The following is a 24049-nucleotide window of genomic DNA, read 5'->3' as shown; positions in this document are numbered from 1 at the left end:
CCACCTCTCTCTCATCTATCTGTCTGTCTGTCTGTCTGTCTATCTATTTATCTAGCATCTATCATCTATCGTATCTATTTATAAGTGGCAAAACTGACCACAGGAAGTGGTAGGACTAAGCAGATACTGAGCTCCAGAGATCATCTTATTGGAAAAAAAAAAAAATCAGAAAAAGTGCAGTGTTGGTATGCTTTAAAAACCCCTTCTGTTTCATTTGGTTTAATCCCCCCTGCATTCTATTTACATAACACTGTATTCTATTTACATAACCTCTGTTAACAAGCACCACCTTCCCTCCAGGGCATTGGTGGTTTAGTGGTAGAATTCTCACCTGCTCCGCCCCCTCTCCTTGTCATACCCTGATTTTCACCAGTCACTTTTCTCTCCACCCTCTCTGCGTCGCATCCTGTTCCCACCCTGTTCCCACCCTGCTGGGCTAGTATATTTATAAGGACAAGATGGTAGTTTAGTTTAGCTTAGCTCGGCTTAGATTGTGCTGCGGCCTGCATGAATAAAGAGATACTGCGTACAACCCAGCCATGAGTCCTGGGTTGTCTGTTACCCGCCCGTGAAGCCAGCCCGTCGAAAACAACAGTGCAGAACAGATTTTTGTATCATTCTGCCTTCTCAGTAGCTTTCCAGCAGAAAGACACTGTGGAAACAGGGAGTAACAGTGAAGCTTGTGGTCTCTGAATGATCTCCCACCTGTACGTCAGGAGTGTGGGGCCTGAGGCTGCCCCCAGATCAGAGAAGTTCCGTGGACCTTTGGCAAAGCATCTCTTGCTGCTGGCCAGGAACCCCAGCTTGCATTTACCTTGTCCCCAAACTTACTGAGAGTTTCTGTGTGGATGCTGTTGTTTCTGAGGAGGCGGCAGAGTGTACCAGTAAGCTGATGCCTGTGAAGACTTCTTTTGGAAATTTGTCACTGCAAGATGTTTTGAGATCCTTGGTGAGGAAGTGAGGTATAGGTAGTGAATCAAAAGAGTAATAACAGCCAAAGCTTGCATACTGAGCCTGCACAATGGGGGATTTTCAGGATGAGTTGCAGTTGGTGTCTGAAGTCCTCTTTGCTGTCACTGAGCCACTGAGCAAGCTTGCAACCATGCAGCATGTGTCACCCAGAGAGACAGCACTGTGTCACCCAGACAGACAGCATGTGTCACCCAGACAGACAGCACTGTGTCACCCAGACAGACAGCAGTGTATCATCCAGACAGACAGCATATGTCACCTAGACAGACAGCAGTATATCACCCAGACAGAAAGCAGTGTGTCACCCAGACAGCAGTTTGTGACAACAGCTCCTGTGCCTGCAGGGAGACCAGGGTGTGTGATACCTGAGTACCCTTTCTGGGTGTGTGAACCTGCAATCTTTCCCCCCTCATAAACCCAAAGGAAGGATGAAGAATTTCTCTGCCTGTATTAGGTATTATTAGCCAGATGTGTCTGCCAACAATTTCACTCTTTTAGTTTCTAAATGGAATCAGCGTCCAATAAAGCGCGTTGCAGCTTCAAACCCACTGCAGCACAGTGGTGCAGGAGGCCATTAGACACCAGGAAGGGGAGGGGACAGATGCAGCAAAGCCAATGTGGTTATCAGATGCATTAAAAATGACTCTCTCATTTTGAATCTTTGGAAATGCTCTATGATTAATCTAGGTACTAAACCCCTTTTTATTTTCCTCCTTGGAATGCAATTCCCAAAGCTAATAACCATATTCTGAATAAGAACTTGTTTATTTGAACACAGTACCAAATCAGATAATCTACTCTGCAGATAGCTTCTCTGTGCTTATATTTTCCATCTTACTCCTTTCAGATTATGAGATAGAATGAAGACAGTGGGTCTCTGCTGTTTCGCTCTCTGCTGACAGACTTTATCATAAAATGATAAATTATGACTAAAACCTGACAATCCACCTTGGGGTTTAAATCATAGTTGTAAAGGGGATGGATAGGCTTGTGTCAGTCAGTGTTTGAGTTTTCATGCAGTAATAGAAATTTTGTTAGCACCGATACTGTTTTCCATCAAAAGGGGACTTACATACATTAATATCATCACAGTGCAGAACTTTTGGGTGATTTAGCTTAACTAATTTTTGGTGATATGTACCCTGAAAAATGAATGCACCACTGAATTTTTTATGTGAGAAGATGTAGTTTATATGAGAATGAATAAATATTAAAATTCAAAGGATTGATTTTTCTCGGTACGATGATTTAAAAGCCTTCACTTCTATAAATACTACATATGGTGGCAGCCTAACAGAAGAGTAGGGGTGGCTTTTGGGGTCAAATAAATTTAAGAAAGTTGTTGGAGAGAGGAGTGGTGGTGCACCCGGTTGAGCGCATATTCCTTTTTTCTTCTAGTAATACTCTCTCTCTCTCTCTCTCTCTCTCATTCTCTTTCTTATAAAGCCTGGGGTAGTTACTTTCCCTCTTAAAGGAACAAGTGAATTTGCTTCCCTATCTCAAGTTACACTGCGAAGACCAGTGAAGCAATCCTTCACAATGATGCACAACATTTACAATTTAATTGAACATTCACTGAGTTCACACTGGTGAGCCACATGCTTCCATATTGTATTTCTGAAGAGGAGAGAGCAATGCAAAGTGGCCTCTGCACTATGCTCTGCAGGCTTCCTGTTCTGAATGATCAGAAAGTAAACTGAACTTGATGACATCTGATATGGCACACAACTGTCTGCAAGATGGCAGTTCTTTCTATGATCTAGTTTACATCCTTTCCTCTCCCTCAACCTAGTTTTCACTCTCACTTGTCTGTGTAAGTGAACCTGTTAATTTTCTGCCCAGATATCTTTGGTTTCCTAGTTCCGGTGCTTAAAGCATTTATCTAGGATTAAGGTGGGAGTCCTTGTTATTCGAGCCCCCACTAAGGTACAGTTCATGAAATGAACACCTGGTGAGCACTTTCACCCTTGTCAAAAATAAAGGAAAAAATGGTCACTGAAGCCTTGGAATAGTCATGAAGCACTGGACCCCAGTGATGACGCTGGTGACAAAAAAAAAAAAATCCTCTCTCCCAGATGGATTGAGGTGAAAACATATATGGGAGTTCAAAAGATCAAGAGTGTGTTTTTTTAAGGAAGAGCTGTTGTGTGAAGAGAATGTGTACACACACACACACACACACACACACACACGGATTTATCTGTGTGAATGTATGTCTTTTGTTCCTTAAAAGTGCTTTTTTTTTTTTTTTTTTACTATTTCTTTCAAAATGGATGCAGTCGCTCACATTATTATTTGTTCAAACTGGGTTCAAGCCCCTAGTCCCTGGTTGCAAGGCAAGTGGGGAGTGTCATGAGGAGTAGAACAGTTCTGCAGATCTCTCTTTCTCTATGTATCTCTCTTCCACTGGAAGTGGTGGTATCATTGTGAAAACTCTGAACCCCAATGACATAACTCTGGTGACATACAATAATAATTAAGAGATGCAGTTGCCCCTCTGCATACATCTGCATGACTATCTTCTCAGTGATGAGAGACACAGGTCACTCATCAGATTAGCTCCCAGTGTAACTGATCCCTTTCTCTTACCTGTGTGGAAAGACACTTTGCTCTACCAGAACATAAGATACAGACTCTCATAAATAAATAATTCTTTTTGATTGTGTTCAGAACAACGTGATGAAGGCAATTTCAAAATGATTTAAACACCACAGGTAAAGCTTTCTCACCGGGCTGAGGCCCTGTCCCTAAAACCCCTTCCCTGAAGAAGCTACCCATCTATGAATGTGGGTCTCCCCTCTCCTCCCAGTGACGGCTGAGGCTTCCCAGGAGTCAAAGCCCAGAGGAGCCTATGAGATAGGCCTGAGGGTCTGGGGGGCCTTGGAAGGTCTTGCTGAGCTCATGGAATAGAGCCTTAGAGGAGAGGCTGGTTGAACAGGTGAGGAGTGGTGAACTCCAAGAGTCCGGGAGAGGCTCTGGGGGCCTGTTAGGGTCTGACCCTCCAGCTAGCTGGTGATTCTGTGTCTGTCTCACTCTTCCCATTTTAAAGCAGGGGTGGGGGTGGTCCCTTCTCAGGGAGGATGCTGGGATAATTGAACAGTCCATGGATGCATCTAGACCAGCAGATGAGCACTCCGGAAGAGCAGTCTGTCTGTCACTGCCTAGTGAGTGGGAGACAAAGACTGGCCAGGGCTGGGGTCTTTGTGGACTGGTCTGGTGTGTGGGTCCCTGCTGCCAGGGGTTCCTGACAAGCTTCAAAAGCAGTAACATATGTGACTCGGGAGCCAGTCAGAAGGTGCCAGAATGTGTGAAATGTTCTGACTGCCCTCTTGCGTGACCATGTGAGAAAGGGACTGGTAGTAATGAAGGCCCCAGGTAGCAAAAGCGGCATCCCCTCCTCTGTCTTTTGCCACGAGCTGCATATGCCTACATGTAAGAGCGGTCCTGTGTGCTGATGGCGCCACAGCGACGCCTAAGAGCATGCCTCCTGATGCACAGCACAGGCTTCCGAGACCTGTTGGCCCTAATTATCCGCCTGCACCGCTCAGGCTGACATTTCCTTTCTTTTAATTAAAACTTCAAGTGCTTTGAGGAGCCAGTGGGAGAGGACTTTGTCATTACCAACCCTGATAATGTGTCAAAGGGGTCCCTGTTTATGTCCCCCCTCAAATTACTGTAGTCCTTTCCCTTCCCTCCCTCTTTTTCTTCCTTCCTTCCTTCCTTCCTTTCTCCCTTCCTCCCTCCCTTCCTTCCTTCCTCCCATCTTTCCTCCCTCCCTCTTTCTTTCTCCCATCCTTCCTCCATCCTTCTTCCCCTTCCTTCCTCCCTCCTTTCCTTCTCCCTCCCTTCCTTCCTTCCTTCCTTCCTTCCTTCCTTCCTTCCTTCCTTTCCTTCCTTCCTTCCTTCCTTCCTTCCTTCCTTCCTTCCTTCCTTCCTTCCTTCCTTCTGACACTTGAGGCCCCTTCTCTTTCCACTCAGCTCAGAACCAGGAACCCTGTTGTTGCTGCTATTCACAGTCTCTCTGTGATGAAGTGACCCAGATGTCACTGCCCTGGGTGGACTGGCTTCCTGCCACAGCTCTGAGAGGGAGGGGAAGAGTAGAGATGCAGACTGCCCTTCCTGCTTTATCTCTGCTTTATCTATGTTTGCATATGCTGCCTCACAGCACTGAGCCAGCCTGCCCAGTCCTGGCTGTGTGTGTCTACCCAGAAGGTCTGCCTCTCCCATGACTGACCAGCCCATGAAGATGTCAGAAGCCATCATCTGTGTCTGTGTCTGGCAGGTGGATGGAGTGACGTGTGTGTGTGTGGGGGGGTATCTCATAGATCAGCCCAGGAAAATGGAGATATTGATTCTAAATAAATAAATAAGAGTATAAGAGAAAGGAGAAAAACAGACAGAGGGTAGGGGGGAAGAGATGGGAGGAGAGAAGCAGAGAGGAGAGGAGAGGAGAAAGGAGCTCTTTTTCAAGAATGGAGAATTATAAAATATCAAGGTTATAATCTCACACCCACTCCTGTGTGAGTCACCACACTCCCAACAAAATTATGTGTCCCCCAAGCACCCCCAACCACCACAATTCTCACAGACTCCAGGAGATAGTTTAGTTGCTATTTTTTACAAGTTATTTTGCTTTAGTCACATATTTCACATCTGAGTGAAGCTTGCTGGTGGCTGTCCTTCACCTCTTCTTTCACTTAGCATTATCATTTCCACTTCCATCCATTCAGTTTCAAATGATACAACCTCATCTTTTTAAATTGCAGAGTAGTGTTCTGTTGGATATATCAATATGTCTTGTAATTTCTTTAGCCAGTCATCTGCTGATGGGCATTTAGACTGCTCCTACTCCTTGGCCATTCTGAATAATGCAGCTATGAACACAGGGATATATATGTCCCTTCAAATTAATGTTCCTTTGGATTGTATTTACCTAATAGCCACATTGCCGGATCATAAGGAAATTCCATTTTTCTTTGTTTATGAACTCTTTGTACAGCCTTCCAAAGGGGCTGCCCCAGTTTGCATTTCCACCAGCAGTGGAGCAGAACCCTTTCCCTCCACAACCTCGCCATCACCTGTCATCTCCTGTCTTGCTGATGTGAGCACTGATTCTGGGAGACACTGGTGGGTGATGGTGGAGGGTCACTCAGAAGTGAGGCCCCCCAAGAAGCCTTCAGTTCTCAAGTGTGGACACTGAGTTCTTGGGGGCTGGAGGTCCAGAGGGGTCCAATGTGCTTCCCCCCAGCTGCTGTCACCTCATGAAGGCTATACCTTATTGACGCACTTCTCTGTGTACAAATTGTGCCAAGGGGCAGTCCACCTCTGTGTCTCCAGAGTTGCATCCCAGCTCTCTGCCACATGGTGCCTCTGACCTCTAAACCTGTGTCTCAGATTCCATAGTCCACTCTCTCACTCCACCACCCTACTAGAAACTCCAGACTACACTGAGAACCAACACCACCTTCACCACCACCCCCAATCTAAGATTTTATTAATAGACATTGGGCAATTTGAATAATTTCATTAAAGAATTTTGGTCCATATTCCCAGAAGGATAAAGAATAGGGAATCTTCCAATGGAGGGGATGGAACACTGAACTCTGATGGTGGGAACTGTGTAGAATTGTACCCCTGTTATCTTACAATCTTGTTAGTTATTATTAAATCACTAATAAAAAATAAAAAAATAATGATCCCTCTTAACTTGCAACCTAGGGCTGGCAAAATAACTCACTTGGATAGTGCATTGCTTTGCTGTATGTGCAACCTCACCACATTGGAGGAACCTTCAGTGCTGTTGTCTCTGTCTCTATCTCTGTCTCTTTTTATCTGAAAAAGTTGCCCCAGAGCAGTAAAACCCAAGCAACAACAAAGATAAAGAGAATAATCTGGAAGCCTCTGTAGTACAAGAAAAAAGAAAAAAGCTGAGTTTAGGGCTCAGGAAGCAACTGCCGGTCTCTCCCGATGGCCAGGGAGGCTGGCTCAGCCAGGTAGGGGCTGCTGCTGAAGGTTTACTTCCTCCCCCTCTTCCTGTAGTCTGTGAGCAGGGTGCTCAGCTCCCCCCATGTAGGGGCACAGCAGCCAAGAGTAACAGTGCTGGCTCTGCTGCCTGAATCCATGGGAGCCAGTCCTGGCTTCCAGTGCTCATTAGGGCACAGGGAGCGGGGCTGACTGGGAACATGTCCTCGGCTCTGGGCCAGGCCAGAGACTGGCTCTGCTCCTCCTCTGAGCCCTCATAACCTGCAGCCTGTCTGTCTGGTGCTGCTGTCCCCTAGGCTGTGCATGCCCTCCCAGCACAGGCAGTGGCTCCCCTCATATGACCTGTGCACAGTAATGTTGTCTGTCTGCTCAGACTGTGTCTGTCTCACCCCACCCCCACCCCACCATTCCTTCTGATTTATGAGCTGAGTCAGGCTGGCAGCCCCTGAAGGACCTGTCGTGAAGAATTCTCACTGTTCACAAAGGTAGGCGAGACCCAGGCTCAGCTTTGCTGCTTCCTCCTCTGTGAGTCCCTTCCTCTGGAAAACAAGTGCTTCCTGCCTCCCAGAGGTGCCAGGCAGAGGGACTGTCAGTGAGCTGGTGAGCCAGTGCTGAGGGTGGAGCTGTTGCTTGGGAGCTGTCTCAGATCCCTGTCAGGCTCCTTCCTTGAGAGTCTGAGAACAGCAACCGCTGGATCACATCTCCGAAGAAGGGCAGGATGAGACTTCTGTTGTCAATAGGTTGTCACTGGATCTTGGTGCCTGCACAACTCCATTGTTCCAAGCAGCCATCCCCCCTCTTTTTTAGTAGAGGATGAGAGGCACAGAGAGAGAGAGAGAGAAAGAGAGAAAGGGAAACACAAAGAAGGAAAGACACCTGCAGCCCTGCCCATGGAAGTTCCCCCTTGCAGGTAAGAACCCAGGACTTGAACCCGTATCTTCACACATGATGAAGCATGAACCAACACCCAGCTTCTGAGCTAGACTGTTTAAGCAGCCCGTCAGTCAATTATGCACATGCAGGCAAAAGTAAAAAAATCCCTGGGACCAGGCAATGTCTCACTTAGTAGAGTACACATGTTCCCATGCGCAGGGACCCGAGTTCAAGCCCCTGGTCCCTTACCTGGAAGTTGGAAACTTCATGAGTGGTGAAACAGTTACAGATGTTTCACTTGCTCTCTCCCCTCTCTATCTCCCCCATTCTTCTAGTTTCCTCTGTCTCTAATCAACCAATAAATAAATATTAAAAAGAAAAGGGAACCCTCATGTGACTTAGAAAAGTCGCTGTTGTAGGCAGTGTGCTGAAAGTATTGTGTTCATAAAGATCTTTCCAGTTTTCATGAAGTCATCTGGTCTACCTCTTTGCCTGCTGTACCACTGAAGTAGCTTTCTGGAAGATGCCCAGAGTGGCCCCTGACCGTGCTCTTGTCACCTCTGCTCTCACTATCATGCAGAGGTAGCCTCTAAACCTTCTTCTTTCATCTGATTTGTGTAGAGCAGAAGAAAATTCACCTCTTTAAAATTTTTAAATAATTTCATCCATGAGATTGCTCTTCCAAGTTTGTATTTGTGAGTTGTAATCCAGGCTCATAGCCTTAACTCTTCCTATCTCTTCCTAGATGTTTTGTGGCCAAAGACAAATTTTTTTTTGGGGGGGGGAGGTGTGAGCAGTGGTGCACTCGGATAAGCACACATATCACCATGAGCAAGTCCCTAGGTTTGAACCCCTCACTCTTTCTCTGTAGGAGGTAAGCTTTTCAAGCAGAGCTGCAGGTGTCTCTCTTACTCTTTTCCTCCTTTTTCTCAATATCTTTCTGTCCTATCTTATAAAATACAAAGAAAGAAAGAGAGAGAGGGAGAGAGAGAGAGAAAGAGAGAGACAGAGAGGAGCATACATCATGGTCTCCAGGAGCAGTGGATTTGTAGTGTTGGCACTGAGCCCCAAAGATAACCCTGGTGTCAGTTAAAAAAAAAATTGTGTTCAGGTGTGGGGGTGGAGTTGTGGGTGTGTGTGCAAGGACTGAACTGACATACATACCTGATGTTGTTGACCCAGAATCAAACACCATCCACAAGCCCCACTGTGCCGTTGAGTCCAGCATTGGGCAAGTCTTCCTTCCTTGAGTCCCTGTGAAAACCTGGGGTAAATAGATGCATCACATATTCCCGAGTCTGGCTGGCTTTCTCTCCTGAACACCTCTTGACTCTGCATCTCTTTCTTCACTAACCCCAACACTAGTCCAGTTGCCTTCATCACCGCACTAAATTGACTTCATGTTGGGTATGTTACTAGCCTACCATCTTTTCTGCTTTCTTGTATCTTTGCCCTCCAGTGTGGTCTGTTCAAAGTGCAGGCTGGATGACTTCACCTCCTTGTTCTGGACCCTTCCATTATCTTGGGGTGAAGAAGGGATTTAGTTCTCACAAGTCTTAGAAATAGTTTGCTTGCTTCTGTTTGTGTGTATGTGGGTGTGGGGTGTGTTTTTAAATTCATGTAAATCAGACTCTAGATGCCACATATAAGTGAAACTATCTAGTAGTTGTCGTTCATCATTTTATTTCTTTCACTAATCATACTCACCTCTAGTTCCATCTATTTTGTCCCAAAGAATACAATATCAACTTTTGTGATTACAGAGTAGTATTCCATGGAATATATATCCCATAACTTATTCTGCCAGTCATCTATTGATGGAAATCTAGATTGCTTCCACTCTTTGGCTGTTGTGAACAATACAGCTATGAACATAAGGAAACATATGTCAAGAAAGAACTTTTTTTTAATTTTTTTTCCTCCAGGGTTATTGCTGGGGCTTGGTGCCTATACCACAAATAATGGCTCCTGGGGGCCATTTTTTTTTTTTCCATTTCTGTTGCCCTTGTTGTTATTGCTGCCATTAATGTTGTTGGATCGAACAGAGAGAAATCGAGAGAGAAGAGGAAAAAGAGAGAGGGAGAGAAAGATAGACACCTGCAGACCTGCATCACTGCTTGTGAGATGACCCCCTGCAGGTGGAGAGCTGTGGCTCGAACCGGGATCCTTAAGCCAGTCCTTGGGCTTCTTGTGCTTTGCGCCATGTGCACCTCTGCACTACCACCTGACCCCCAAGAAAGAACTTTTCACCGAGCCCTGTAGAGCCCTGCCAGGCTCCTTTCTCCACTCCAGCTGCACCTGCTCTCAGTGACCCACAGGCTCTAGTAACACTCCTGCTCCCCAGGTACCATAGCACCTTGGACAAGGTGTTCCCTTTCTCTGCAAGTCGCTTCTCCACTCATGACCTACTGATTCTGATCCTTCTTTAGGTCAGAGTTTAACTCCAAAAAATTTTACCCTAGTTCCAATAAGAAATGTATCACTTCACATTAATACCAAGAGAAAACCTATAGCTAAAGATTCATCTACAAATAGATAACTAGCCTGTGTTCCTTGGGAAGCATTCTGTGGACAGAGAGCTGCTTGTCTGAAGTGTTTGGGCTGCCATAGAGCTGGCCCAGTTGAGGTGAGAAGGCAATGTGTCCACTCTACTCTGGCAGCCAGACACTGGGTTGGGCTGTCATGGGAGGGAGTGTGAAAGTGAACAGCACACTTTATTGAGGACAATTCCTACACCTTAGTGAGGTCTGCCAGGCCCTTAGGTTTTTTTTTTTAATTATTTATTTATTTTGATTTATTGACTAGAGACAGAGACAAATCAAGATGGAGGGGGAGAAAGAGAAAGAGAGTGAGAGACGAGACGAGACCTACAACACCATTTGACCACTTGTGTAGCTTCCTCCCTTTAGCTGAGGACTGAGGGTTGAACCTGGATCCTTGCACATGGTAAGGTGTGTGCTCAGTTGTGTGTGTCACGGTTCATCCCACCCCCTGCCACTTTTTTTAGATAGAGCGGGAAAGGGAGGCCATAGCACAAAAGCTTCCTTCAATGTAGTGGGGGCTGAGCTCAAACTTGAGTTGTACACATGGCAAAGCAGTGCACCATCCAGGTGAGCTATTACCCTGGACCCTTTGTTTTTGAAGGGAGACTCTAGATGGTACCCCACAGCATGGAAGATTGTAACTAAACAGGCAGATGAACAGACAGATAGACAGACAGGATGGACTGGCAGGAAGGGAGAATAATAGGATTGATGTACATATGAATGAAGGAGACCCTGTAGCTGGGTACCAGGCCTCGAACCCTGGTCCCCACACATGCCCACGTGTGCACTCTACCACGTAGCTACCACAGGCCCCATATTTTCTTGCTTCTCAGGGTGCACATGTTGAAGAGGACAGCACTGAAGTGAGGTAAATACACAGGGAGGGGAGGACACACAGAAGGGGAACACTGACCAGTGACAGGGGAATCACAAATGTCTCTTCTGTCAGACACAGAGCTGAGATGCTCCTACGCTGTGTCTCAGGGGAGGGTGGGGACAGAGGTGCAGGTGGACAGAGTGAGTAGCTGCTCTTCTCATAGCTCCTAGGTGCTTTGAACTTTTCTGGAAATGAGTGTGCTTCCTTGACCTAGAAAGGAAAGCCGCCTCCTCCGAGCCTCGCCTCAGGCAATGCACATTCCAGCCATCTTGCTGCTCCTTAGAGAAGCTGCAGCCCCTGACAGAACCAGGCCTCCCTGCCCACTGCTGACAAAACTCTTCTTTCCTCACATCACTTCATGGAGGAGGAGTGAGGGGAGCAGACAGCCTGAGGGAACTCAGACTTCCCTCAGGAAAGGGGAACAGGCACGCTTGGGGTCTCAGTCTTCCCTGAGCCTAGTGTCTTAGTATAGAACACAGAGTCGGCATGGCTGCTCACCTCAAACGTGAGGTAAGCAGAAGGGAGATTTGGAGCAGAGGGTGTTTGTAGTGTCTGGGTTCTGGCGTGGGGTCCCCTAGCCCAGAGCACCCCTAGAACCTCTGCTCCTCCAGTCTGGAAGCTCCTTTCTCCCTCCATCCTTCTGAATAGCTTCTTCTTGCTGGTGGGGCAGAGTGATGCCAGCCTTCAGATGCCTCTGGAATGCTGATTTTGTTTCCCAAGATGAAGCCTGTTATTTCTGCTGTTGTCACTGATTATTTAGTAGGAACAGAATCTTGGTCCCTTCTTTTGTTAAGCAGTGACTCAGCAGCTGCAATCTGACAGGACATTTTCTCTTATTTTTTGTGGAAAAAGAATTTTTTTTTCAACTCTTGTCTCCATTTGGAAGCTTGAACTCCCATCCCTTCTTCCCCCTACTTCATTGTTAGTCCTTGGTGGATGATGTATTTTTAGATTTCAATTCCGATGGTGTCTATATCCATGCTCTTACCTTCTCTCATAAGAGGGGAGATAAAACAAGGAGTCATGTGAAATTTCCCCATAGTGATTATATCCTCCCTCATTGCTTTGCCTTCATATTGAAATAAATGAATGAGTTGATTTATCTAAATAAATCAGAAAGGATAAAATCATATAAATCATCTTACGTGAAGCAAATTAGTGGTTTGATTAAAATTAAGAAAAATAGGAAAAGAGCTTTTCTGTGTTTGTTTCTTTGATTGGTTGTCTTCATGCCCTGGGAGGTGCCTCCGTGGACAAAGGAACATCCCTGCTAAGGCATAGAGGGAGGCCCTGTGCTCCCACTCTCTCACTGAATAAAGGAGTCTTTTTAAACCCTTTAAAATGTAGTGACAGGATTCTCTAATTCAGAAGGGCCAGGCGCTGTTGCACCCAGTTGAGCACACATGTTACCAAGTGAAAAGACCCAGGTTCAAGCCCCCCCACTCCTCACACTCCTCACCTGCTGAAGGGTGGGGGCTTCACAAACTGTGAAGTAGATCTGTAGGTGTCTCTGTCTCTCTCTCCCTCTCTATCTCCTTTCCCTCTCAATTTATCTCTGACAAATAAAATGGAAATATTTAGAGGGCCAAATATTTAGTTAGCCTGGTTAGGCACTCACATTACAGTGTCGCAGAGACACCGGTTCGAGTCCCTGGTCCCCAGCTGCAGGGGAAAAGCTTCAGGAGAGGTGAAACAGGGCTGCAGTTGTCTCTCTGTCTCTCTCTCCCTCTCTATCTCCTCCTCCCTCTCGATTTCTGTCTATCTTTACCAAATAATAAAAATATTTTAAAAGATTCTCATAGAAATAAAATAAAGCTTTTAAAAATGTCTCTTTGGCTTATCAAAAAAGAAAAAAATAGGGGGAAACAAGTAGGTTTATGGACTTGTTGAGCAGATGCTGAGCCCCAGAGATAACATTTACAGCACAAAAAAAAGTTTAAAAAGAAAATACAAGGATTTTCTAATTCCCAATGGCAGAGGTGGGCAGAGGAGAAAGTGTCCTGGATTTTGTCCGACCCAGCTGCAAGGTGTGAGCCTGTGGAGCAGGGGGTGTCTGGGCCATCCTGGAGCTGCCCTGCTGGCTGGCCTGAGCTATAGGCAGCTGCCCCCTTGGTCTCAGCCCTGCCAGGCCTCATCCACTGGCCTTTAAACAGGGTCCTAGCTGCGGCCTACAGGTTGAGTTTTGAACCCTTAGCCGGTTTAGTGCTCATGCTGGGCCCCATTGGACTCCCCCCACCAGAGGCTGCCTTCTCTAGCTTGACCTCACAGGGTTCTGGCTCAGCCTGCCTAACCTTCTTGCAGCCTGGCTGTGACATTCCAAAGTGGGGAGGGAGGCAGGCTATTTTCTGTTACCTTCCAGTGGCATCTCAGCAGCTTGGTTTTTCTTCCTGTTTATACAACCAATAGCCAATAGCAGCCATGTGCCCAAGTTTAGAATGGCAGCCCAGAGGGGGGCTAGACAGGGGTGGGGAGGGTGTCTTCTGCCCCAGCTGCGTGCACAGGCTGGTCCCTCTCAGCTCTCTGCCTAGCTCCTAGGCTGCTACTGAAAAGAAAAAAATGGGGTGGTGAGGGCCTCTCTGGAACTCAGTACTCACTCAAAGCACAGTCCCTGCATTCTCAAGAAGCTGAACCTTTGGTGCTGTGTTTCTCAAACTGCATGTAAACAGGAATTCCTACAGGGAAAGGAGGGGGTTTAGGTACGGAGCACCCTGACTTTGCTTGGCGGAACTGGGAGTATTCCAGCAAAGATTTACAGGAGTTCATTTCTGTTGTAAACGAAGCCCTAGGAGAAGAAAGAGGACAGCAGGACAGAGGGCGGGATAGGAGATTGGACTCAGGCAACTTGGCTGGGGCTCACAGCTTGGAAGGAGCCTGGGCTTGGGTCCTGAGCTTGGGTCCAGGAGCCAGTGGGATGGTAGAGGGGACCCCAGGGTTGGGAAAAACACAACCCCAGAGGCAGGAGGCAGCACAAGGGTTCAGGGGTTAGGCTGAGACCCACCCAGTCAGAATAGATTGTTTAGCGGCCCAAGGGGCTGCAGAAGTGGGTCTCAGAAGCCTCACAAGTGGGGTTTTTATACCTACATTCACAGAAGCACAATGTGTAATAGCCGAAACCTAGAAGCATGCTAGGTGTACCACAAAAAATGAGTGGCTAAATAAATTGTGGTCTATATGCTCAATGGAATATTACTCAGCTATTAAGAATAATGAATTCACCTTCTTTACCTCATCTTGGTGATGTGGGGGATTGAACCTAGGACTTTGGAGTCTCAGGCATGAGAGTCTCTTTGCATAACCATTATGCTATCTATCTACCCCCTTTACCTCATCTTGGATGGAGCTTGAAAGAATCGCGTGAAGTGAGATTAACCAGAAAGAGAAGGATGAATATGGGATGATCATACTCATGGACAGAAATTGAGAAATAAGAACAGAAAGGGGAAACATAAAGCCGAACTTGGACTGGGTTTGGTGTACTACACCAAAGTAAAGGACTCTGGGTGGTAGGGAGGGGTGCTTTCGGGTTCTGGTATACGGTGGTGGAGGAGGACCTGGGCTGGGGGTGAGAGTGTTTTGCAGAAAACTGAGACACTAGTAAAAACTTAAAAAGAATTTCAGTGTGGAACAGTACTATAGAATCTACCAGATCATCTGCATTATTTTTTTACTGTTTTATTTTATTTAGAGAAAGAGAGATACAAGGAGAACAGAGCCCTGCTTAGCTCTGGCTGATGGTATTAAACCTGGGGCCTCAGAGCCTCAGGCAGAAAAGTCTTTTTGTATAATCACTGTGTTATGTCCCTGGCCCCAGCCCATCTATGTTTGCCCACAGTTCCCCAGCCCACCTTCACTGCTGTAGCAGAGAAATATTATGTTTGGCCCCAGCTTTAAGGATGGGGCAGCCCCAAAAAGACAGTGATGACTCCTTCTGGAGAACTCATAATTGGGCATCTGAGACCCCTCAGAGGCAGGCACTGTGGCCATTTGCCTACATGAGCTTGTCCTGTGCTTTCCCTGAGTAGGCATAGGTGATCCCTGCTCAGTCCCCCTGAAACCCAGCTTTTCCAGAAGAAAGAGGCTGGAGGAGCTAGTGATGCTACTCCCTTCACCCCCAGCCATGGAGCCTGAACTCCCCACTATCAGCAGGTAGGAAGAGGAGGAGGGCCCTGACAGGTCGTGTGACTTGCCACCCCCCCCATGAATCTGTTCCACATGGGAGGAGCAAGAGTGAGGGAGAAAACTTTGGAGCTGTGATGTCTCTCTTCCTCTCTCTGTGTCTCTCTACCTGACTGAGAAGAAAGCACCCACAGCAGTGAGGTTGTGAAACTACGCTTCGATACACAGAATAAAGAGGATAAAGAAAAATTACCCACCACAGGTTGTTACCTGTAAAATGAGGCTGTTGCAAAGTATCTTTACTTATTCAAGAAGCTACAGCTCTTGAACAGACTTAGTATTTTAAGACAAATAGTGTGTGACTCCTCCCAGGACTGGTCCCTCTTCAGGTGAACCCACTTCTCATAGAAGTTCTAACCCTTTGAGAGAAGATACAACAAAATTGTTCAGTATTTTTATTTTTTTGTTTGTATTTAATTTAAGGAGGGAGCTGGGCAATGGTGCACCAGGTTAAGCTCGCACACACACAAGGACCCAGATTTCAGCCCAGGTCCCCACCTGCAGGGAGGAAGCTTCATAAGCAGTGAAGCAAGTACTGCAAGTTTCTCTCTGTCTCTCTCCTCCTCTTTCTCCCACTCCTTTCTCAGTTAAATAAAGAAAAAATGGAGAAAGGTGGCCTCCAGGAGCAGTGGATTCATCCTCCTGGCACCGAGCCTCAGCGATAACCCTGGTGTGGAAAACAAATTTAAATGGGCAACCATTGTGAAAGCTAACTGAAAAAATAAAGTATTGTTGTGTGGGGGGTAGTTTTACAAAATAAAGTCTAAAGTAAAATCCATATCCTAAACATTTGGAATCCCCCCCCACTAGTATTCTTTTGCATTGGTCTGATCAACAGCTCTGTACAGTTGGAATTGAATGCTGATGTTGGCTGCTGGAACTAAAATCTTTCATTGTTGTTTTGTCTCTACAGGGACGCCATGTCAAAACAGGCCAACTGGCAGCCATTAAGGTTATGGATGTCACAGGGGTAATGTATCCTGGTTTTGTCATCTCACAAGCTACTTTGGTACCAGGGACTTTTATGATAAAGGAGGAAAGATCTTTTCCTGGGAATAAAACCTGTGTAGCCACCAAAAATGTTTCCCCACTTCTGCTAAACATTGAGAAGTAAGAGTATTGAGTAGAAGACCACATAGAAGAGCAAGGCTAAGTCACCTACACACTAGGTACCTACACACTGTTTTATGTAGGCAGAGTGAATAATGTATGCCCAGGATTTCATCAACATAACCAAGAGTATTTGGAGACGGAATGGGGATTTGAAGGTATTAAAAGAATAATGCTGAGATTACACAGAAGAAATGGTCTGAGCCATTTCCCCAAAGGTCTGCCTGACACTGGCATATAGTAGCTAGCTCAAATCCCTTAGCAGGCTATTTAAAATGAATACTTTCTTCCTCTAAGAGATTATTGACCCAATCATCACAATAACCACAAGTTATTATAGAGCAACACTCAACGTTTCTGCCTACATGATCAAAAGCAGTGTCAGGAGTAGACTTTATTTTTATTATAATTTACTGCCTTCAACTGTTTTCACTAGTTCTATTTTAAATATTTTAATGCCTCTTTGAGAGCACAGAGCAGAAATCAGACTTGAAAGGACTCTCTGGACATCAAAAGCATGTTAATAATTTCCTGTTGTCCTGGGGACTTTTCTAAGATGCCTGTTTTCTGTACATAAAAGCTAAAAGACCAAAGTCTTCCATTTGACCCAGAAGTGAAATATTCAGTGAAAGTAGACAAAATGAATGGGTCACACAAAGGTAACAAGGGCCACTATTAAAATCAGAGAGGCTCACCATGTTACTCTGTAGGTCAGATTTGAATCCATACATTTTCTGGCCCAGCGTGTCACTTCTCATAATTGTATATTATATGGCATATTACCTACTACTATGATAACTTCACTAACTTTCAGTTGTACCATATCACACTGGCTTCCTTTTTTTTCTCTCTGCTCATTTGAACTCTTCTTTAGTTTGAACAGTGAAAAGTCTTGATCCTATGTGATTTTTAGCACTTACAGTTGTGATTCCTTTTATTTTTTTCCTAGATCTATCATTCAATTTTCAGACATAGGAAACCAGCTTTAGATATTTAATTCCAATAACTTTAATAATTCACCTAGTTTTTACTAAATAAGAAATTACAGGGGGATTATAGGAATTGGGCTTCAGTTCTGCCACTTGAAACAGAATCAGAATACTAGAGGCATGAACATGATAGAAGACTGAGGAGAAACTGCTTTCTCTTCTTCAGGAAGTTTAGAGTTAACAGAGCATGTGACAAGGATGTGGTAGAGTAGGAATTTTTTTTTTCTGCTCCATCTTTGTAATCTATGGATTTTTCTGTGTTAATGTAAATCTCATGGTCCATGGTGGTTCAGTAGATTTCTACTCAGTACATTATTTGTTAGGCAAAAAGAAAAACTAAGTGGGTGGGAACAGAGGATTAGAGAAGAGAGTCTCTTTCAGAGAAGTCTTTCTACTAAAACACTATTTCTACCTTTTTTACTTTTTTCTCCCTTCCAATGGCTCCCCCAGCTATAAGGGAACTGGGAAATGTGGTCTTCTAATAACGCATCCAGTTAATCTGGGTTCTGCAGTGAAGAGTCAAAGGAAATGGATACCAGCATGGTCAGTGGACAGATCAGACACTGTCTCTGCAGAGAGACCCACTGATCAAGTATGGACCTTTAACAAACCTCCCATGATAAAACAAACTGGAGTTTACTTTTTCGTTCTGTTGTAATTACACTGCTTTATTTTCCTTGAATACGTAGGCTCTCTGAATACCGAGATGCACTTGGCTGTTTAACAGGGAATAATTAATCATGTTAATCATTTTCTATTGCCCAGGGGACTTTTCTAAGATGTCTGTCTTCTGTACATAAAAGCTCAATGACTGTAAGTCTTTCATTTGACCCAGAAGTGAAATATTCAGTGAAAACAGGCAAAATGAATGGGTCACACAAAGCTATCAAGAGCCATTATTAAAATAAGGAAGGCTCGCAGTATGACTCTGATGGAGTTCAAGTTGTCCTTGCTGAAAAGTTCTGTTGTGTTGTTCTGAGAACCACAAGTGAGTATCCCCAATGTGATCACTCTCAGTACCCAAGCATACATAAGGCTCCATCTTGATATACAAAAGATTTCTTGAGGGTACTGAATATTATTTTTCTACTTTCTGATTCTATTTATGAGACTATAAGCTGTTCCAGTAGTCACTGACTATTGCTGAGCCACCTTGCTTGGTATCAAAATGCGACATGCCTATTTATGCCATGGTCAATTATTTTTTAGTTTTAAAAATATCAGTTAGCCTTTCAAAATGGGTTTCAAGAAGCAATGAAGCCCTACAGAAAATGATTTGAGAAAATATGGTTTTAGTTCCACCAAATGTGCACAGAACTATCATAATTTTTTAAAACTTAAATTTGTCATTAATAGTATATTACAAGAGTGTAAGTTTCCAAGGTATAGTTCCATACCATACCCACCACCACAGTTGTGTTCCCACCCTCCCAACCTAACAATATCTAGCACAATTCTTACAAAGCTTTAGAAGCAGTTTTCTTGCTTCTGTTTCCCCCCCCCCAAATTGGTGTGTTTCATTCTTCTAGATTCCACATATGATTGAAACCATCTGGGAGTTATCTTTCATATTTTTACTTATTTTGCTCAGTTAACTACCCCTGATTTCATCCATTTTGTCCCAAAGATACAATATCTTTTTTTGATTGCACAGTAGTATTTCATGGAATATATATATATATATCCTATACTTTCTTTCTCCAGTCTCTTGTTGATGGACATTTAGGCTGTTTTCATTTTTTGGCTATAGTTAATAATGCAGCTGTGAACAAGGGGTGCATATGTCCCATTCGAATCAGTTTAAGTGTCTTTTGGTTAAATGCTTAAGAGTGGTATCACTGGATCATTAGGGAATTCCATTTTTATTTGTTTATTCTCCATACAGTCTTTCAAAGAGACTACACCAGTCTGCATACTTTTTAAGCTAGCATTTAAAGCATATATATATATATATATATATATATATATATATATATATATATATATATATATATATATCTCCAGCTACAAGTCCCCCAGTCCCTACCTGCAGGGGGCATGGAAAAGCTTCCCAGGTGTTGAAGCAATGTAGCAGGTGGAGTTCCCTCTGTCTCTCTGCCTTTCTTGTTTTTTTTTTTAATTTTTATTTCATTTTTAAAGTTTCTTTATTGGGGGAAAATGGTTTACAGTTGACAGTAAAATACAACACTTTGTACATGTATAACATTTCCACATAACAATACAACCCCCACTAGGTCCTCCTCTGCCTTCATGTTCCAGGACCTGAAACCTCTACCCCATCCTGTTAGCATAATTTTTAACGGATGGAGAGTCCACCCTTTGCATACAATGGATGCTCTGTATTTTATGCTTAAGTCTCTTGAGTAGCCTCTACGGATGGGCATGAATGGTTCTGCTGTTATCAGCATATCAGTGACCACTTTGTAACCACTGACCCCTGGCAAAGACTGACACGGCTACCTGTCTGCACAAGGGCCTCTTAGTCCTCATGGAATCTGATGGGGTACCCGCACCCTGGTGTGTCACCCCCCAAGGGCATTGCCACCTAAGAATTCCTCTGTGAAGCATGTGTGCTGCCGTCAGCAGACCTTCTCTTTGGTTCTGCCACTTTGTCTTTTGTGTATTATGGAATGCAGCAGAAGATTCTTACCAATTATTCTAATTAGGCTCATTATAGCTGCTCTGTTAAAGGCTGCAATGAATTCTCAAAGGTTGTCTTTGTTAATTGTTTGCTATGATCTACTGCAAAGTGACTGTAACTTACTGTAACAGAATTGATAAAGCCTAAGCTTGAAATCAATGCTTAAATTATTGTTTCTGCTCTGTACGGCTTCCCTTTATTGGTAGAAAGTAGCTACAGAAAGAACTGAGTGGATAATGTTTCTGTCCTTCTGGTTCCAGAGCTGAGACACTTCCAGATGTCCCAGTATTTGCTCTAGAAGGATGGCTTCACCCAGGCTCAGTCTGTGAAGTGCTTTTAGCAACTAAAATACTGATGAGTATTTCTGTATTTCATCTCTTTCTGGGGACCTGCATTTCTGGAACCTGCATGTCCCAGCCACTCTGGACTGTCTGCAGTAGAGCTTCTCAAAGTGGGCCAGCACTGACCTTGCCAGGGCTGGGGTGGGAGAGGTCTGAGAAATGCAGATTCTTGGCCTGCTGAAGGACTTCTGAGTCAAGCTTCAAAATTCTGATTTTCCTTTTACCTTCTTTTCTTTCTTTCTTTCCTACCAGAGTTATTGCTGGGGCTAGTTGACAGTACTTTGAATCCACCGTTCCCAGAGGCCATTTTTTCCTTTTTTTTTTTTTTTTTTTTTTTGTTGTTTCTTTCTATTTTTATTTGACAGTACACAAAGAAATTGAGAGGGAAGGGGAAGATAGAGAGGGAAAAGAGGAAAACACTTGTAGACTTGCTTTATTGCTTGTGAGCTCTTGAAGCTTCCCCTCTGCAGGGGTGGGGAATGGGGACTTGAACCTAAGTCCTTGTGCATGGTAATGTGTGTGTTTCACCCAGTGCACCACCACCTGGCCCCAGAATGCTTATTTTCTTTCATGAACCCTAAAGATATTCATGTATACCCCTGTCACAGGAGGGCCTTAGAACTTTCTTCTGGCCACCAAAGTGAGGTGATCATGTTTCTCTGAGAGCCTTAAAATAGTTTCCAGGGATCGGGCGGTAGCACAGCGGGTTAAGCGCTTGAAGAACAAGGACTGGCGTAAGGATCCCGGTTCAAGCCCCTGGCTCCCCACCTGCAGGGGAGTCGCTTCACAGACGGTAAAGCAGGTCTGCAGGTGTCTATCTTTCTCTCCCCCTCTCTGTCTTCCCCTCCTCTCTCCATTTCTCTCTGTCCTATCCAACAACAATGACATCAGTAACAGCAATAATAACTACAACAACAACAAAACAACAAAGGCAACTAAAGGGGCAAATTAAAATAAAAAACAAAAAAAAATAGTTTCCATCATCATTTGGGTAAAAATGTCTGATGTGGGGTTGGGGATACAGCATTATGGTGACAGAAAAGACTGATGTTTGAGAGTCTGAGGTCCAAGTTTAATTCCCAGCACCACCATCAGAGCTCAACAGGGCCCTGTTCTGTGTCACTGTGTCTTACTCTCTGTATCTCTCTCACTAAAATTGATTGATTAAAAAAAAAAAACCCTTAAAAAATGCCTGATGTGGGTGGGTTATGGGGATTGGGTGTTGGGAATTGTGTGGAGTTGTACCCCTCCTACCTTATGCTTTTGTTCACTAATCCTTTCTTAAATAAAAAATTAAAAAAAAAAAAAATGCCTGATGTGGGGGCCAGGTGGTGGTGCACCTAGTTAAGCTCATACACTACAGTGCTCAAGGACCTGGGTTGAAGCCCCTGATCCCCACTTGCGGGGGTGGGGAGGAAGCTTCACGAGTGGTGAAGCAGGACTGCAGGTGTCTCTCTGTCTCTCTCCCTTTCTATTTCCCCTCATCTCTCAATTTCTCTCTGTCTCTATCCAATAATAAATATTTTCTTTTTTAAAAAAAAGACTTTAAAAAATGCTTGGTATGGGAGTCTGGCGGTAGTGCAGTGGGTTAGGTGCATGTGGCACAAAGTGCAAGGACCAGCATAAGGATCCTGGTTTGATCCCCCAGCTCCCCACCTACAGGGGAGTCGCTTCACAGGCGGTGAAGCAGGTCTGCAGGTGTCTGTCTTTCTCTCCTCCTCTCTGTCTTCCCCTCCTCTCTCCATTTCTCTGTCCAATCCAACAACAATGACATCAATAACAACAATAATAATAACTACAACAATAGAACAACAAGGGCAACGAAAGTGAATAAATAAATAAATATTTTTTTAAATGCTTGGTATGAAGTAATGCCTTTACAAGACCTTGCAGCCAGTCCACACAGGACCTAGTGATGTGCTAACCATACAGCACAGACCTTTACTGCTTGTGAGATTACTCTGGACCGTAGAGTCCTTCTACCAAAGTCCCACTCACACTGAATGACACTTGAAAATAGCTCGCGTGTGTGTGTGTGTGTGTGTGTGTGTGTGTGTGTGTGTGTGTGTGTGTGTAGGTGTGTAGGTGTAGGGGTGTGTGTGTGTGTGTGTGTGTGTAGGTGTAGGTGTGTAAGGTTTTTTTTTCCCCCCTCTGGCTTCAATGCTTTGAGACATTGTTCAGATACAGAGAATGCCCACAGGAATGAGAGCTGAAGAGCAGTATTCCTCAGACTCCTCAAACAATATGCTGAGCAACCCCGTGGTAGCCTGGGCTACAGAGTCAAGCTGGAGAGCTGCCTCACTCTGGCCTCAGAGCATAGTTTTTCCTGAAGTGAAAACCTTTCTAGTTGCATCGCCCTTCCTTTCTTCCTTCCCTCCTTTCCTTCCTTTCTTTTTCCTTTTTTGCTATTAAGGTTATCACTGGGGCTTAGTGCCTGCACAAGGAATCCAGTCCTCTTCTCTCCTTCCTGCCTTTTATTTGATAGGACAGAGAGAAATTGAGAAAAGAGGGGTAGATAGAGATGGAGAAAGAGAAACACCTGCAGCCCTGCTCTACCACTTGAAAGTTTCTTCCTTGCAAGTGGGAACTGTGGGTTTGAACCTAAGTCCTTTAGCACTGTAATGTGTGTACTCAACTGGGCATGCCACCACCCAGCCGTTTTAGTTTTCATATCCCCAAAAAATAATAGTGGCAGCTAACTCTAATGGAGGATTTGTTATGTGTGCTCATTGTTTTTACATTTTATTTATTTATTTATTGAGAGAGAGAAATAAAACAGAGCTAGAACAGAGCACTTCTCAGCTCTGGCTGATTGTGAGAATTGAACCTGTAACTTCAGCGCCTCAATCATGAAAGTCTTTTATAGAACCATTATGCTATCTCCCCATGTGACCTAATTCTTTTAAATACTTAGTATATATTAAATCATGCAACTCCCTCAACAACCTACAGAACAGTCTATTACAATATGAAATATTATGGTAAATTATTACACCGTAATAAATAATAGAGTAAGTATCTGAACCTGACCATTTCAGCATTCATTTATGATTCCATTCTCTTAACCACATTGCCACGGGTCTTAAGTTATTATGGAAGTGTATTCAGAGCTTGATTTAATGTTTTCTTTAACCAGTCAATAGACATTAACTAAGCACCTACTTTGTGACAGATGCCACAAATTCAAAAGTGGAATAATTTAGCCTGAAGGAGAATTCACTGTATCACAGCCTTGCTTTAAATATGTATAAGTCAAGTTGATCCATTTGCTAGTAACACAATAGTAATGATAAATAAAGTTACTTACAAATCTTACATGGCAGTGGGGTACCAGTTATTCCCAGGAAGCCAGGTGAGGGCATTTTTGGGTAAGGACAAAGAATAGCTTATACCTAGACAGTAGAAGAGGTGGAAACGCCTGTCCACATTCTGGAAGGTCCATGGTCTGTGGTGTGGGGATTAAGAGCTGGTGACTAAACCCTCTGAGGCTGGAGGGACACAAGGTGATTCAGACAAGCCAGAACCAGATCATGAAGACATTA

General features: G+C 44.4%; 1 protein-coding gene across 5 annotated transcripts in view; it reads left to right on the top strand.

Moving 5' to 3' along the window:
* The window catches only part of TNIK (TRAF2 and NCK interacting kinase), a 328431-nt gene that overhangs the window by 179898 nt on the left and 124484 nt on the right, over positions 1–24049 (top strand). For all 5 annotated transcript variants that reach the window (XM_060171963.1, XM_060171962.1, XM_060171961.1 and 2 more), the window contains exon 3: positions 16340–16396. In XM_060171963.1, the coding sequence (XP_060027946.1) occupies positions 16340–16396 (57 nt within the window). The remainder of the gene's footprint in view (positions 1–16339; positions 16397–24049) is intronic.

This window comes from Erinaceus europaeus, chromosome 14 (assembly GCF_950295315.1).
Source record: "Erinaceus europaeus chromosome 14, mEriEur2.1, whole genome shotgun sequence".
Lineage (NCBI taxonomy): Eukaryota > Metazoa > Chordata > Mammalia > Eulipotyphla > Erinaceidae > Erinaceus > Erinaceus europaeus.
Note: the sequence above shows the minus strand (reverse complement) of the source record. Positions and strands in the feature narration are given on the sequence as shown.